Raw genomic sequence first — 16,408 nt, 5'->3', positions numbered from 1 at the left:
AGAAAGCTTCTTTGCCATTTCTATAGGAAAATATACATGCTATAATTGGAGAGGGTGGGACCTACAATGAAGATAATGATGACACTAGTTCACACAATGGACAGTTATCAAAACGGTCCTCTCTGCCAAGCCCCATAACCGTGACAACCGAAGAGTTGTAACACCAACGTCCTCGTTTTTAATTGGAAAGTCAGAATACCTCAGCTCTTCAACAGCGATCCGTCTATTGCTACTTCTCACTAGAGGTTAACGGTGAAATTGCCATGAGGTTGATATTCTTTCTAACTCCCAGCATTAGATTGGAATGCACGGGAAGGCCCCTCAAACCATTTAGTGTGAGGTCATTTTATGGGTGGTTTGTTTTCAACATGGGGTTTGTGAAGCAGAGGGAATGACTGGCGACTAGAACAAAACAGAAAATTACAACCCACATAATTACAGAAACCCACACAGTTATGTAACACAGTAAATAGCATATATATATATATCTCTCTCTCTTCATTTCAATTTAACCATCCATTACAACATGCTAAAAACGTAACCAGGTAGGTAACATATGATCTAAGCTTCACAGCTTCACATTCACGAACAATTTAGAGGGGGTGTTCATGTATGCTATTGTTACAAATTATCTGCAACCAGGGCTGAATCCAAACCGACAACTCAAATGGTCACAGTCACCCATTGACATCAATGCATGACTGAGGGAAGTGTGTTAAGAGTTAGGATTCCCCCTTAGCGAATGAGAACACGAAAGATACCTCACAGGGCAGGGGCAGCCAGGTGACAGTCATGTAGCTGTGTAGCAGCTGGAGCTTTGCCTCCAGGGACAGGGTCACACTGAGGGAGGAAGACAGACAGGTCAAAGTTCAAAACGGAGGGTGAAATCGCCTTGTCGTGCCCCTAACAGTAACACCATGTTGGGTGAAACCTTTAGAGAAAGGGCTGCTTCCCAGAATATTACATGCATCATTTAGAGAAAGGGAAATAAGAACTAGGCTACATACGTGATGTCTGGAAACATGACAGTTATTCAAACTAGGCTAATGGCATGGCATCTGTTCAAGTCTTGAGGCCCAAACGGCTCACTTGAAACTATGTAACCTTTGATAATGGATAAATACTGTGTCAGAAATGCTGAAAGCTGAAATTATAATTCCCCATACAAATTGTTCTATAATCCATTTGGCAAACTATGTACAGTGCCTTCAGAAAGTATTCATACCCCTTGACTTATTCCACATTTTGTGCCGGAATTCAAAATGGATTAAATAATCTCACCCATCCACACACAATAACCCAAATGGTATACCCCACGTTTTTAGAAATGTTTGCTCATTTATTTCCATAAAGTATTCACACCAGAGTCAATACATGTTAGAATCACTTTTGGCAGCGATTACATCCGTGAGTCTTTCTGGTTAGGTCTTTAAGAGCCTTGCACACCTGGATTGTACAATATTTGCACATTTTATTAGTTTATTCTTCAAGCTCTGTCAAGTTGGTTGTTGATCATTGATAGACAGCCCTTTTCAAGTCTTGCCATAGATAGTCAAGCTGATTTAAGTCAAAACTGTAACTGACATTCAATGTTATCTTGGTAAGCAGCTCCAGTGTATATTTGGCATTGTTTTAGGTTATTGTCCTGCTAAAAGGTGAATGCTAAAAGGTGAATTTCTCTACCAGTGTCTGTTGGAAAGCAAACTGAAGCAGGTTTTCCTCTAGGATTTTGCCTGTGCTTAGCTCTATTCTGTTTCTTTTTATCCTAAATAACTCAATAGTCCTTGCTGAATACCAGCATACCCATAACAGGATGCAGCCACCATCATGCTTGAAAATATGAAGAGCGGTACTCAGTAATGTGTTGTTGGATTTGCCCCAAACATAATGCTTCAAATTCAGGACATAAAGTAAATTTCTTTACAGTTTTACTTTAGTGCCTTTTTGTAAACAGGATGCATGTTTTGGAATATTTGTATTCTATATAGTCATCCTTCTTTTCACTCTGCCATTTAGTTTAGTATAGGGGAGTAGTGCTGAGAAATTAAATACAAGTTATTTTTTGTTTTTTAAAAGAACTAATCGTGTTGTTGGTTCAATTATTTGAAATCCATTTTTCCCGTGAGCTCAATGCGCACATTGCAGTTTCTCTAGAGATAAATCTGATCCAGCCTGAACTGTGCGATGTAGTAGTGAGTTGTAGTTTCCAGCAGACAAATATTTACATATTTTAGAACTTAAAATGTGGTAATTAACTACAATGACCATAATCCATTGCACATCTACTTTTCCGGTCTTTCTTTTACACCTGCTACAGAAGAGACACGAATATTTGATCGTGATTGGACTAGCGAAGCAACAGCTGCTTTCTATCTCTACCTGAAAATACAGGAGTCATAAAAGTATGCCTTTGAAGAACTAAAACAAATTGGGATTTTGTCAGACAGCAGCTCTACAGAGATGAGGACTTCGAATGAAATAAAGCCATAAAACAAATGTAATATACACAACTGAAAAATTATCATGTCAAGTCATGTGAATAAATGATAAGCAGTAATGGACAGTCCACTACCATCATGGAACTTTTATTCATTGTTTTATTCAACCCAAATAATCAAGACATGATTATTTTTATATAATCAAACCAAAACGACCTAAAAAAGCACCAATCGCTCAGCACTATTGTGGAATAACTACAATGTTGTTGATCTGTCCTCAGTTCTGTCACAGCCATTAAACTTTAACAGTTTTAAAGTCACCATTGGCCTCCTAGTGAAATCCCTGAGCGGTTTCCACTGGGTGTATTGACAAACCGTCCAAAGTGTAATTAATAACTTCACCATGCTCCAAGGGGTATTCAATGTCTGCCTCTTTTTTGTAATATAAAAAAAATGTATCTACCATAAGGCGTTCTTCTTCGCAAGGCATTGAAAAACGTCCCTGGTCTTTGTGGTTGAATCTGTGTTTGAAATTCACTGCTCGACTAAGAGACCTTAAAGATAATTGTATGTGTGGGGTACAGAGATGAGGTAGTCATGTTAAACACTATTATTGCAACATGTTTCCTCCTGAACTTATTTAGGGTTGCCATAACAAAGGGGTTGAATACTTACTGGCCAAAGACATTTAAACTTTTAATTGTTTTATTAATTAGTAAAAATGTATAAAAACATAATTCCGCTACAAAATATGGAAAAAGTCAAGGAGTTTGAATGCTTTCTGAAGGCACTGTGTTAATTCCATTTAAGTTATTTTTTTACACCATTCCAGTTGAAACAACAGCCAATCTTAATCCTGTGGAATAAATATCCAGTTATTTTTATTTCAGGCTATTTCTGTATTCCCCCTTGTTCCAATCATAGAAGGCATTTAGAGCTAATCTCATTCTGACTGACGAGCATCTCTCTAATCTGGAGCAAGGGCCAATACAGGATATTAGGTCCTACGAGGACATAGTGACTGCGTGTGTGTTTTTGGAGGGGGTAATGCAGACCCAATTTGAAGTGCAATGAGTCAGATCATACCTTGCCAACATGACATTGTCCGTGTCATCCTTTCCCCATTCCCAGTCCTTCCCAGGGTCCACTGCAAAGTGTACAGGCAGCATTTTGTGTTCTGAGTCAGTGAGAGGGATCACAACTGTAGGGGAGAGGGAGCAAAAATGTTCAAAGTAAAATTAAAAGCATTCTTCAATCCAGCAATTGTCATTCAACTGATGCAAAGTACTAATTAAAGAGGGACCGTAATGGCCAATTTCTATGCCTCATTAAGAATGCAACTGAAAAGACTAGATTCGTGTCTTGGAGGCGTACTTTGATGTTGGTCATGGGGTGAGTTCGTAAACACTGGCAATCTACTCCAATTAGTACTCTGGTTTGAGAGACCCAGAGTGCAGAATAATTGAGGAATTTACAAATGACATACACCCAGTTGACATGTTTCAGTAAAGACTGGCTAAAAATGTTTTATTGTTACAGTCATTAACCCTTCTTGATAAGAGAAGGCTAACCAGCTTTTCTAGGGTGAGTAAAATGGTCAGAGGGAGGTGTTCTCTCATTTGTGTCTGGAAGTGGCAAGCCAACTTCTGCGTGAGTGTTTGACTGATGTTGTGAGATCAGAATGCTACTCTTCAGTCGGAGTGTCAAGTGAGTGATACTTTACAAACAAAACTGTCAGTCAAGGGAATTACTTGAAACCAAAACTTCCAATGTCACAAAGAAATCAGATGTCACAGGTACCCCTGATGACTGATGTGCAGTTCCTCTAATTTCCACCGTGGTGAGGTATAGTCTATTCATGTGGTCCACTTCACTATGAAACGTGTTGGTTTTGTTGTAATAGGTAGCTAAGAGGATGATAAAAACATTACATTACCTTGCTCTTTCGAGCCGTCCTTCTGCTCCATGGAGACGAGGGCAGAGAAGTGGGCCTGGTCGTACGCCAGCACTAAGGGCGAGCGATGGCACTTGGCAGCTGGCACCTCCAGGGGCAGATAGATCCCTCCGAATGGGATTGGGGCAAAAGCTGGCGAGGGAAGGAAGGAGGAGGAGAACAACATTCAGCATAAAACATCACAATCAGTTACAACACTAAAGTTCATAAAGCACAGCTTATGGATGTAAGGCGGCCAAATTGGTAATATCAACATGTGTCACCTTACCCTCTCCTCCAGAGTCCCTGAGCATGGTGTCTGCCACCACTACTATGGGCCTCCTCAAGACATGGGCCAGGACGAACACATGGAACTCCTCCAGACTCTCGTACACAGGCTCCTCTGATGACTCCGTCCTGCACATAGGAAACGAACGGGGTCAGATCAGGAAACACGCAGGAAGTGACATAGGTAGCCACTATATAACATTTTCCTCTTACCATCTTAGTCTTTGTTCCAAAACAGAGGCTCATGATGGGCCATAACTCCATTTGGCATGCCTCAAACGTAATATAATAGTATACATACTTAACATAAATAATGCGTGCGAGAGGTGTCCGAGACAGGTCTTACCCATTGCTGCCATTGGTGCTGTAGTGTATCCTAGGTTCACTGGAGGCCAGTTTTAGCAGCTCATTCCACTCCTTCTGCCACTCCTCCTCTGTGTACACCAGACCAGACTGTGGACACACACACACACACTTCAATACACTGAAATGGAAGTTTGGACTGTAAACAATCCCTTGGACAAAGTTTCACATGGATCCAACCTAGTGAATCACCCACCTCTTTGTTCTGCAGGGTCTGCTGCCACCTCCACCTGCGTCTCAGCGACTCCCTCTCCTGGCCGTGGTCCATCAGTGCATACAGAGACTTCCGCAGCATCAGGTCACGGTCATGAAAGCCCCACATACCTGCAAGGCCGTACAGGCACATAGTATAAACAACACCATCTCAAAGAAAGGAAAACCAGTGGTTACATCCTAACCTTACTCAAGGCAAAAGGCAAGTTGTTTGATGTGGGAGTTGTGTTCTTAATTAGCCTGGTGTGCCATTATGGGCTGTAGCTTCAGGAATATCACAAATAAAGCCCAATTTCTAAGGATGGATTACAAGGCATTTTAGCTACAATGCTTACACCTCAATTGGATCCTAATTAACTGCTCTGGGCTAAGCCTCTCCAGTAGGACACTGATGCTTAGCTATAATGTGTACCACAATTATTCAAGGGCTTACTTCAGCTAACAATGAAGCTCTCATCATTGATTGACATAGGAGAGTATGACCTAACACGTTAGATTTGGATCTTGTTTGAAAGGCTATGACACTCACCCAATGACGCTGCATGTAACAGGCAGTTTCCGTCCCCACTCGTCGCCAATGGCAATAGACTCTGACAGTTAGGTCCCACCCGTGTCCACCAATTGAGTCGGCCTTAATGTAAACAGAACAGGCACTCGCGGTTTCATTCACACTAAAAAACAATTCAGCATGCACGTCTAGTACTGAGAAGCTATGGTGTAGACGGTCACCTACACGACACAATTAACAAGATTGCCTCAGAAGTTAATAAAGTCATTTATTTGTAATTGGTGGCAGCAGTGGGACCCGTGCAGTTAAACTCACCGGAGTGCTCTAGGGCCACCATCATAGATTGCTCGATGAGGTCCCTCTCGATGAAGCCACGAAAGTCATCCCGGTACACGGTGAGGTCGGGCAGCTGGAATGTGCACAGTGGCGTGTCCAGAAGGGGCTCACTACTACAGTTGCCCGTACTGGAGACGTGTGACCGTGCCAGGGACACGATGGTAGAGCTGGCATGGGAGATGCCTCTCGATAGACGCTTCTCTGTGGCTGCGGAGGGAGGTACCACAAGAAAGAAAGAGGAGTTTAGGTTAGTTGTGGGAAGGGGTAGGAAAGAGAAATTGGACAAGAGGAAAGTATACAAGGAAGGCTGACTTGAGAGAATTGACAAAAATAAAAAGTGAACTAACAAAACAAAAGGAGAGGGTTCTACTTTATCACAATGAGGAGAACAAGAGGACAACAGATAAGTGGTTGTAAATAAGTGACATTATGCCCAAAATATATATTTGTTTTACTTACCACTGTTTTCACCTTGCAGCACCTCCTCTTGACGGTGAAGAAGGGGGCGCCCCACTCTGGCCATCTCCTTCTCCGGGCCTGGGTACGTCCTCTCCTCAGCAAAAGAGTACGACAGGTTCCCAGCATGCACTTGTCGCAGCTGTTCAAAGTCACTGAGGGCAGCGGTGAGATCCCAGTTCTTCCCTGCAAATGGAAAGGACAAGTCAAACCTGACCGAAAAAGCCAACGCATTCTATAAAAGTCAGATCCACTCAACAGTCATTAGTATGAATATTTACCATGTCAGAACCATAGCGACTGTTATGTAAAGGCCACTGACACATTCCATTGCTTGAGTAAATACTTGAATTTTGAGCACGTCTAGTCTCTCACCACCGTATAGCTACTGCAGTGCATTACATTTTGAACCCATATTCTTACCTGCAACTTGTGCTGCTGCAAGGCAACAAGAGTTGAGTCTCTTCTGGATTTAACTTCCTCCTTTTACATGATAGCTTACCTAACCAACAGCTCTAACTGGGAGGTGCACTGCTCAATGTATACCCCTCACAAGCAGTTTTCCATAAAACCATCTATTTTACCCCAGAATGCCTTGCAACTCACCCTCTAGCAGGTCTCTGGCTAGTCCTGGTTCGGCTCCAGTGGAACGGACAAAGTCGGACAGGACTGCGTCCATATCCAAGGTCATGTGATCATGAATTTACAGGGCGGCATCAGGGTAGGAAAAAAAAAAAAAAAAAAAAGTGGATCCGCCCTCCCCGACAAGACCACTGGACCAAGGGGGACTCTTCAACTTGCCTTACACGTCCAGCCAAACCTAAATAGAATCAAAAAGAAGCAAAAACGGATGAAAATGTAAACCTGAACTGTCATCAAATTATGATCCATTTGTACAGCAGGCAGGTATTGTGAAATGTAACGTTATAGGGCCAGGAAAAATTATTCAAGTGTGTTAAATGTAATCTTAACAGCTAACACACAAAAGAAAAGATGGACCATAACCCCACTGACCCTTTCATAGTGCCCATGTGGAAGCCTGTTTTTGTAAAGGGCAACACCTCTGTGGAAAATTATTTTCCAGTTGACCCTTCTGCCTGGCCATGTCTCACTCACCCATGACCACTATTGTGGGTGATCACATCTGCATTGAATCATGGCAACAAGATAACATGTTGGGATGACGCAGATGAGTCTCTGTTTTCTACCTACACAGCACACTCCTAATAGCAAATCTTTACTTGTGCTATTGTGCACAGCCACAGATTCAGTTAACTGGCCGTCACTCCTATCACGATGGGCAATAAAGAATGCTTTTACAAAAAGCACCACAGAAAAATGCTCATTGCAAAAAGTACTAGCATTGAATTAGGGAACCTTGACAGCTCAATTATAAAGTTGGCAAACATTTAAGGCAAGACATAAGCCAGAAAAGCTCTACACAAGGACATTATTGAACTCGCCTTCAGTTGGAGGCGAGCCTTCCCTTCAAGAAACCATTCTGACTATAAACATTGCTCAGTCAGTGAACCTCCAAACTACAGGGCACAAGGAAGTCTCAAACAATGACCAGTGTTTATAAAAAGTCCAAAACTGCAGCATTCCATGGGTAATAGAAATCACATTGCTGAAAAGAGGCATTGCTGTATCAGGCAAAATGTCATTTTACTATGGTAAGTGTGATATGTTTTCAGTGTAGAAAATAGCAATGATGACCCCCAATCGAGACTGGGGAACAATACATTTTCTACAGATGGGCTATTGAAAGGAGAGATGCAGAGGGCAATCAATACAAGTGCAAGGATGACTGGAAATGTCCCTGACAGAAATAAGATGGGCTTCTAGTGTCAACATCAGTCCATAAGGTAGCCTAGTGTTTGGCTGTAAGCACTGTGCCAATGTGACCTATAATACATTTAGCAAATATATAAAACACAACATGCAAACTGTTGGTCCCATGTTTCATGGGCTGAAATAAAAAAATCCCAGAAAAGTTCCATACAAAAACCTTATTTCTCTAAGATTTTATGCACAAATTTGTTTACTTCACTGTTTGTGAGCATTTCTCCAAGATAATCCATCCACCCAGCAGGTGTGGCATATCAAGAACATAATGCCACACACTCAAGTTGAGGAATCGTGCAATTAGCATGCTGACTGCAGGAATGTCCACAAGAGCTGTTGCCTGAGAATTGAATGTTCATTTCTCTACCATAAATAAGCATGTCGTTTTAGAAAATTTGGTAGTATGTCCAGCCAGCTTAATAACCGCAGGACCTCCACATTTGGCTTCTTCACCTGCGGGATCGCCTGACGGAGGTGATGAAGAGTATTTCTGGCTGTGGGGGGAAACAAATTCTGATTGACTGACTGGGCCTGGCTCCCCCCATGGCTACACACCTGCCCATTCATGTGAAATCCATAGACTGGGGCCAAATGTATTTATTTTCAATTGACTGATTTCCTTATATGACCTGTAACTCTGTAAAACCTTTGAAATGTTTGCATGTTGCGTTTATATTTTTGGTTCAGTATAGATATCTTAATTGAGATTATGCTCTCTTTGAGCATACACTGCCTAAAGCAGTAATTCAAATTCCTTTGGTACCCTACTGTACATCTTAGAGTCTAAAACCCCATTTCCCTTCTATCCTCCTAAATGGTCAAATGTTCCACCTCTCATGTTATGTTATGGATTTGAGATAGTGAAGTTCAAGCTGTGACTGGACTACTGTCCTTGTTACCTGCAGTCCTCTAGCCCCACCCATGCCTCAGTGAACTCGTCACCACCGCACCTGATGAATCATGAGTTCTCTTTTTTACACCCATACCTCTCTCGCTCTCTTGACCCAGCCTCACTCGCTCTCCCCTCCTTACAACAAAGGCACACTGGCAGGCAAGATAAGAAAGGCAACAGGACAAAAGGTCTTTCTAAACCAGTGAATTTCCAGTGCCCTCGTTCCAATTTCGGCCACAAAAAAAAGAGAGAAAAAGACTCTGCAGGGTCTCCAAACACACTTGCGGTGTAGCAATTCACTGATGTTCACATCTTTTCCCAAAGCCGCTGTAACACACAGCTAGGAGCTGTGGATAGGGGCCAGCCTACCCTTCAACAAAACTATACAGTGCCTTTGGAAAATATTCAGACGCCTTGACTTTTCCACATTTTGCTACGTTACAGCCTTATTCTAAAATCGATTAAACATTTTGTAAATTTTACTCAATCTTCACACAATACCCAATAATGACAAACCAAAACCAGGTTTTTAGAAATGTTTGCTAATGTATAAAATATATTAAACTGAAATAACACATTAAGTAATCAGACCCTTTACTCAGCACTTTTGGCAGTGATTACAGCACTGAGTCTTCTTGGTATGACACTACAAGCTTGGCACACATGTATTTTGGGAGTATCTAACACTCTTCTCTGCAGATCCTCTCAAGCGTTCAGGTTGAATTGGGGAGAGTTGCTGCACAGCTATTTTCAGCTCTCTCCAGAGATGTTGACCGAGTTCAAGTCCGGGCTCTGGCTACTCAAGTCACTTCTGCATTGTCTTGGCTGTGTGCTTAGGGTTGTTGTCCTGTTGGAAGGTGAACCTTCCAACTCGATCTCCCAGTCAATGCCACTGGAAAAATATCCCCACAGCATGGGGATATCCATGATGCACTGTAGGGATGGTGCAATGTTTCCTCCAGACGTGACGCTTGGCATTCAGGACAAAGAATTCAATCTTGGTTTCATCAAACCAGAGAATGTTGTTTCTCATGGTCTGAGAGTCTTTAGGTGCCTTTTGGCAAACTCAAAGCAGGTTTTCATGTTCCTTTTAGAGCAGGGTGGCTTCCATCTGGTCACTACCATAAAGGCCTGATTTGTGGAGGGCTACAGAGATGGTTGTCCTTCTGGAAGGTTTTCCCATCTGCACAGAGGAACTCTGGAGCTCTGTCAGAATGACCATCGGATTCTTGGTCACAATCCCTGACCAAGGCCCTTCTCCCCTTTGACCGGGCAACTAGCTCTAGGAAGAGTCTTGGTGGTTCCAAACTTCTTCCATTTAAGAATCAATACAATTTATCACAGGTGGACTGATGATCAATGGAAACAGGATGCACCTGAGCTCAATTTTGAGTCTCATAGCAAAGGGTCTGAATATTTACATATATAAAGGATTCTAAAAACCTGTTTTCACTTTGTCATCATTGGGTATTTTCAGTAGATTGCTGAGGATTTTATTTATTTTTTAATCAATTTTAGAATAAGACTTTAACGTAACAAAACGTGGAAAAAGGGGTCTGAATACTTTCAGAAGGCACTGTTGACAAGAGGCTGTGTGAGTATACTCAGAATTCAAAAGAGATAGGTGTTGAGTTGAGTGGACAAGTACTTCTAGCCCTGGAGGTAGGTTAGTGTTTACACTAGTGAGATAAGCAGAAGCCAGCAACACAATATCTTCCAAAACAGAGACTTCCACGAGACTGAGAAGTCTAATTCAAGCATGTGAAGAACAGGCCTACTGCAAGTGATTTAGGAGAAACGAGAGTTGAGTGTAAGCACAGTCAATGCTGTGCTAATCTGACTTGGGCTAACAGGTTAGTACAAAGTTAAATGTCAGCAACCCAGAATCTCTGGCCAGCTACTCCATTAGATTCTGGGTGGAGGAACTTCCATCAAGCCTGGACAATAAATTAGGTCCAGCTGTACCAGGCACTCTTTCATGATAAATCTGCATAGCCTGTGGTAGTGCACAGGGGGAGTATCAAGTATCCACAAGGCAGTCATAAACTGGTAGGCCTACTGCTAAGATGGATGCACAGGTCTGGAATGACCGATATTTCAGAATTTGTGACCTCTGCCAACCCTTTACATAGACGTAATCAGAACCTCGTTAAGCAAACAGACCCCATTTTGGGGCTACTATTAAAGGTTCAATTTCTGATTTGGCTTTGTTTAGCGACTTGGTCATTACATGCAACGGCCATGACTGAAGACAAAGTAGAGTTGTCTTGGTGGGGGGTTTAATGTGGGTGTTTTCCCACGTGGCAGGCGTTTGTACATAACTTAAAACAGTTTAACCAGGTCGTGTCTTGAAGTTGCCTAGGTTAGTTAGTGCTAGCCAACTTCTTTAGTCAATAAGCAGGCTGGTGTGAACTGTGGCAATGTTGGTTTGACATTGGATAGCACATATCTGGGGCTAGTTAGGCACCGTCAATAGATTACACAATGTAAATGGGACAATATTTTCTTTTAGTTGTCTCATTAAATGCCTCAATATTTGTATATGTATTTTTATACAAAGTTCATTTGAGGTTAAGTCATTAAAATTGGGAGCTACTGACATTTTAAAATAATTGTCCCATGTAGGCCTATGTTATGTAATTTACTGATATCCCTATGGTGTTAGTTGGGGACTATCGAATGTCAAACCAAATTGACCATGGGCATTACGAAGGGGGCTCGAGCAGCTACACATACCTAATTGATGATTGCTTGGGTCCTGCCAGCTGTGTACAGGATTGAAATAAACTCAACCCAAGGAAAACTGCTACAGTACCCTTTATTCTGTGACATACAATGTTTTTCTTTAAAATCTCAGTTTTGGACCAGATTGACTTTATGACCAAATTGAAATTGGCTTTTTAGGGGCAGTCACTTTTTAAAGTGAGCCCTCTATGCATCCTTACAAAATGAGAGTGATCTGCACTTCCAGTGAAGGGGGAGCAGGGTTGTTTCCTGTCACTAGTACACAGCAGAAGGACTTGCCATTTCATGTTTAGCCCACTAAGTCATTCATCATGTGAAACATGAACCACACTTTCCAGTCGAGAGGGAGAGTGGCTAGAGCCTGAGGCCCAATATGAAAATGGTAAGGCTAGCCACTATACCTGAAGATACTCAGGCTTTACAATTATATCGTTCAATTGTCATCAACATATAGCCTAAAGTCAGTATTTTCCAAAGATGGACAATTGGGTTGTTCTATTCCCATTTCATGCTCAGATGGATGACCACAACCTCTAAATTAATCAGTTCTATTTTAGTTTAATCAAAGTTTCCCTGTGATCTCAGTGTGTTTAACACCCTCATACCACTGCTAAAACATGAGTGATGATATAGAAGGGCTGATAAGACAACCGAGGCTGTGTGAGAAGCGTCAGCGATGATAAATGTTGCCCAGTGGTAGGCCCATACCTCTGGGCTGGAGGAAAGGTGGAGAAGGGTTAGGAAATGGCATAGTAGTCCAAGGCACAGCAGCTCAGAGATGGCCATAAACGCTGGAACAACAGCTTAAGCTATTTGGTTTCACTGATTTATGAACTTTATGAAGTTGCATAGTAGACCGTAGACTATAATCAGATAAGCTACTACCAAACATGGAAAACTTTTAGCGCATTTAAGGCTCGCCTAATCATTGAAATAATTCTGATTAACCACAGCTTTAAATAAGATATATATATATATTATGTGAAATATCCCCAAGCCTTCCTTGTTTTGTACTAATAGGCCCTCATTCTGAGCAAGTCAAATGTACCAGGGATCAGTCAGAAACGGGATCAAGAGATCATAAAGTGACTAAACAGAGTACAGACACTTCACAACTAGAGAAAGTCAAACAATGGTGGTGATTACTGACTGAAGCTGAGCCCACTTGCTCATTACATAACTGCACCGCTACGTCTGAGGCGGCCGAGTTTGTCTGGCGGAGGAATGAAGTAATATCAAGCCCATTTACCCAGTTCCTCCTGAGCTTCACAACCCTGTAACTACAGCTAAGCATACCGCACAGCAGCAACGGTCTTGTTGTACAAGTCAGCATAACGCAGCTCAACTGAAGTAGCCTACTTCTTGCTTTGCATAGCTGCAGAAAGGTAAAAAGGCAGGAGCCCTGGACAAAGAAGCCCAATCAAAGATTACAGGTTACACACTGCAAGGCAACGAATCGCAGGACATCATAAGAGACATAGCTGCCAAACATAATGCTACGCAACGTAACACCATGGTAGTCAACACAATGCAAATCATGGAGTGCCCATTCAACACTGGCGCAGGAACACAGCAATGTCTGTGTCCAGTCAGGAGCCGAGAAGACACTACTGCCCATATGCTCCTGTTCCACATCTTGCCTTTACAGGGGGGTGCAACGTGGCGTTGGTGTATGGAGCGAGACATGATGTCCCACATGTGCTCAATTGGATTCAGGTCTGGAGAACGGACGGGCCAGTCCATAGGATCAATGCCTTCCTCTTGCAGGAACTGCTGACACACTCCAGCCACATGAGGTCTAGCATTAGGAGGAACCCAGGGCCAACCGCACCAGCATAGGGGGTCTGCAGATCTGAGGATCATAGGGGGTCTGAGGATCTCATCTCGGTACCTAATAGCAGTCAGGCTACCTCTGGCAAGCATATGGAGGGCTGTGCGGCCCCCCAAAGAAATGCCACCCGACACCATGACTGACCCACCGCCAAACCGGTCATGCTGGAGGATGTTGCAGGCAGCAGAACGTTCTCCACGGCATCTCCAGACTCTGTCACGTCTGTCACGTGCTCAGTGTAAACCTGCTTTCATCTGTGAAGAGCACAAGGTGCCAGTGGCGAATTTGCCAATCTTGGTGTTCTCTGGCAAATGCCAAATGTCCTGCACGGTGTTGGGCTGTAAGTATAACCCCCACCTGTGGACGTCGGGCCCTCATACCACCCTCATGGAGTCTGTTTCTGACCGTTTGAGCAGACACGTGCACATTTGTGGCCTGCTGGAGGTCATTTTGCAGGGCTCCGGCAGTGCTCCTCCTGCTCCTCCTCGCACAAAGGCGGAGGTAGCGGTCCTGCTGCTGGGTTGTTTCCCTCCTACGGCCTCCTCCACGTCTCCTGATGTACTGGCCTGTCTCCTGGTAGCGCCTCCATGCTCTGGACACTACACTGACAGACACAGCAAACAGTCTTGCCACAGCTCGCATTGATGTGCCATCCTGGATGAGCTGCACTACCTGAGCCACTTGTGTGGGTTGTAGACTCCGTCTCATGCTACCACTAGAGTGAAAGCACCGCCAGCATTCAAAAGTGACCAAAACATCAGCCAGGAAGCATAGGAACTGAGAAGTGGTCTGTGGTTACCACCTGCAGAACCACTCCTTTATTGGGGGTGTCTTGCTAATTGCCTATAATTTCCACCTGTTGTCTATTCCATTTGCACAACAGCATGTGAAATTTGTCAATCAGTGTTGCTTCCTAAGTGGACAGTTTGATTTCACAGAAGTGTGATTGACTTGGAGTTACATTGTTTTGTTTAAGTGTTCACTTTGTCATTTTGAGCAGTGTATTTAATTGGATTTGGACCATTTCCCCTGGTCAAATAACATTTGTTTAAGCTGGTCATTGGAGAAAAATCTATGAAATGCACAACTTAAGCCTGGAACATTTTCTGAGATGTCAGCCAATTGAACAATGAAAACCACTGACTTGAGTTTATTAGTAAAAAAAATTGGTTTTCCATAGCAAAACAAGCTTTAGTTCGGTGTCAATGGCACAAACAGCCATTCTGTTACCAAACTTTTCATCTTCTCCCTTCTCCAAATACAGTAACGCAACACAGGTGCAAGAGTTTGGGGAAACAAAGGATTGTTACTGGTTTCCCCTTTGAATTAGGCCTGGTCTTTTGGTCATCTTCTATTCATTCATGAACTCTGAGATTCCAGTCTTGAACAAGGCTTGGACACCAGCTGAGGTAAGTAGTGTCACTGAATACAAAGACACTGCTCATGCACACTCTCCAGATGAAATCTCGCGTGTTGTGACGGCTGGCCGCCCAACAACCTGCCCGCTTGACCCTATCCCCTCCTCTCTTCTCCAGACCATTTCCGGAGACTTTCTCCCTTACCTCACCTCGCTCATCAACTCATCCCTGACCGCTGGCTACGTCCCTTCCGTCTTCAAGAGAGCGAGAGTTGCACCCCTTCTGAAAAAACCTACACTCGATCCCTCCGATGTCATCAATTACAGACCAGTATCCCTTCTTTCTTTTCTCTCCAAAACTCTTGAACGTGCCGTCCTTGGCCAGCTCTCCCGCCATCTCTCTCAGAATGACCTTCTTGATCCAAATCAGTCAGGTTTCAAGACTAGTCATTCAACTGAGACTGCTCTTCTCTGTATCACGGAGGCGCTCCGCACTGCTAAAGCTAACTCTCTCTCCTCTGCTCTCATCCTTCTAGACCTATCGGCTGCCTTCGATACTGTGAACCATCAGATCCTCCTCTCCACCCTCTCCGAGTTGGGCATCTCCGGCGCAGCCCACGCTTGGATTGCGTCCTACCTGACAGGTCGCTCCTATCAGGTGGCGTGGCGAGAATCTGTCTCCTCACCACGCGCTCTCACCACTGGTGTCCCCCAGGGCTCGGTTCTAGGCCCTCTCCTATTCTCGCTATACACCAAGTCACTTGGATCTGTCATAACCTCACATGGTCTCTCCTATCATTGCTATGCAGACGACACACAATTAATCTTCTCCTTTCCCCCTTCTGATGACCAGGTGGCGAGTCGCATCTCTGCATGTCTGGCAGACATATCAGTGTGGATGACGGATCACCACCTCAAGCTGAACCTCGGCAAGACGGAGCTGCTCTTCCTCCCGGGGAAGGACTGCCCGTTCCATGATCTCGCCATCACGGTTGACAACTCCATTGTGTCCTCCTCCCAGAGCGCTAAGAACCTTGGCGTGATCCTGGACAACACCCTGTCGTTCTCAACTAACATCAAGGCGGTGGCCCGTTCCTGTAGGTTCATGCTCTACAACATCCGCAGAGTACGACCCTGCCTCACACAGGAAGCGGCGCAGGTCCTAATCCAGGCACTTGTCATCTCCCGTCTGGATTACTGCAA

At 43.6% G+C, this 16,408-nt stretch overlaps 1 protein-coding gene across 1 annotated transcript in view; it reads right to left on the bottom strand.

The window, feature by feature from the left end:
• The window catches only part of LOC118367461 (OTU domain-containing protein 7B-like), a 34,609-nt gene that overhangs the window by 3,759 nt on the left and 14,442 nt on the right, over positions 1–16,408 (bottom strand). The window contains exons 2-11 of the mRNA XM_035750965.2: positions 7,142–7,355; positions 6,539–6,721; positions 6,059–6,286; positions 5,765–5,866; positions 5,219–5,346; positions 5,006–5,112; positions 4,661–4,788; positions 4,375–4,524; positions 3,525–3,639; positions 762–840 (exon numbers count right to left, since the gene is read on the bottom strand). Of these exons, the coding sequence (XP_035606858.1) occupies positions 762–840; positions 3,525–3,639; positions 4,375–4,524; positions 4,661–4,788; positions 5,006–5,112; positions 5,219–5,346; positions 5,765–5,866; positions 6,059–6,286; positions 6,539–6,721; positions 7,142–7,226 (1,305 nt within the window). The 5' untranslated portion in view covers positions 7,227–7,355. The remainder of the gene's footprint in view (positions 1–761; positions 841–3,524; positions 3,640–4,374; positions 4,525–4,660; positions 4,789–5,005; positions 5,113–5,218; positions 5,347–5,764; positions 5,867–6,058; positions 6,287–6,538; positions 6,722–7,141; positions 7,356–16,408) is intronic.

The sequence above is a fragment of the Oncorhynchus keta genome, chromosome 34 (assembly GCF_023373465.1).
Source record: "Oncorhynchus keta strain PuntledgeMale-10-30-2019 chromosome 34, Oket_V2, whole genome shotgun sequence".
Lineage (NCBI taxonomy): Eukaryota > Metazoa > Chordata > Actinopteri > Salmoniformes > Salmonidae > Oncorhynchus > Oncorhynchus keta.
Note: the sequence above shows the minus strand (reverse complement) of the source record. Positions and strands in the feature narration are given on the sequence as shown.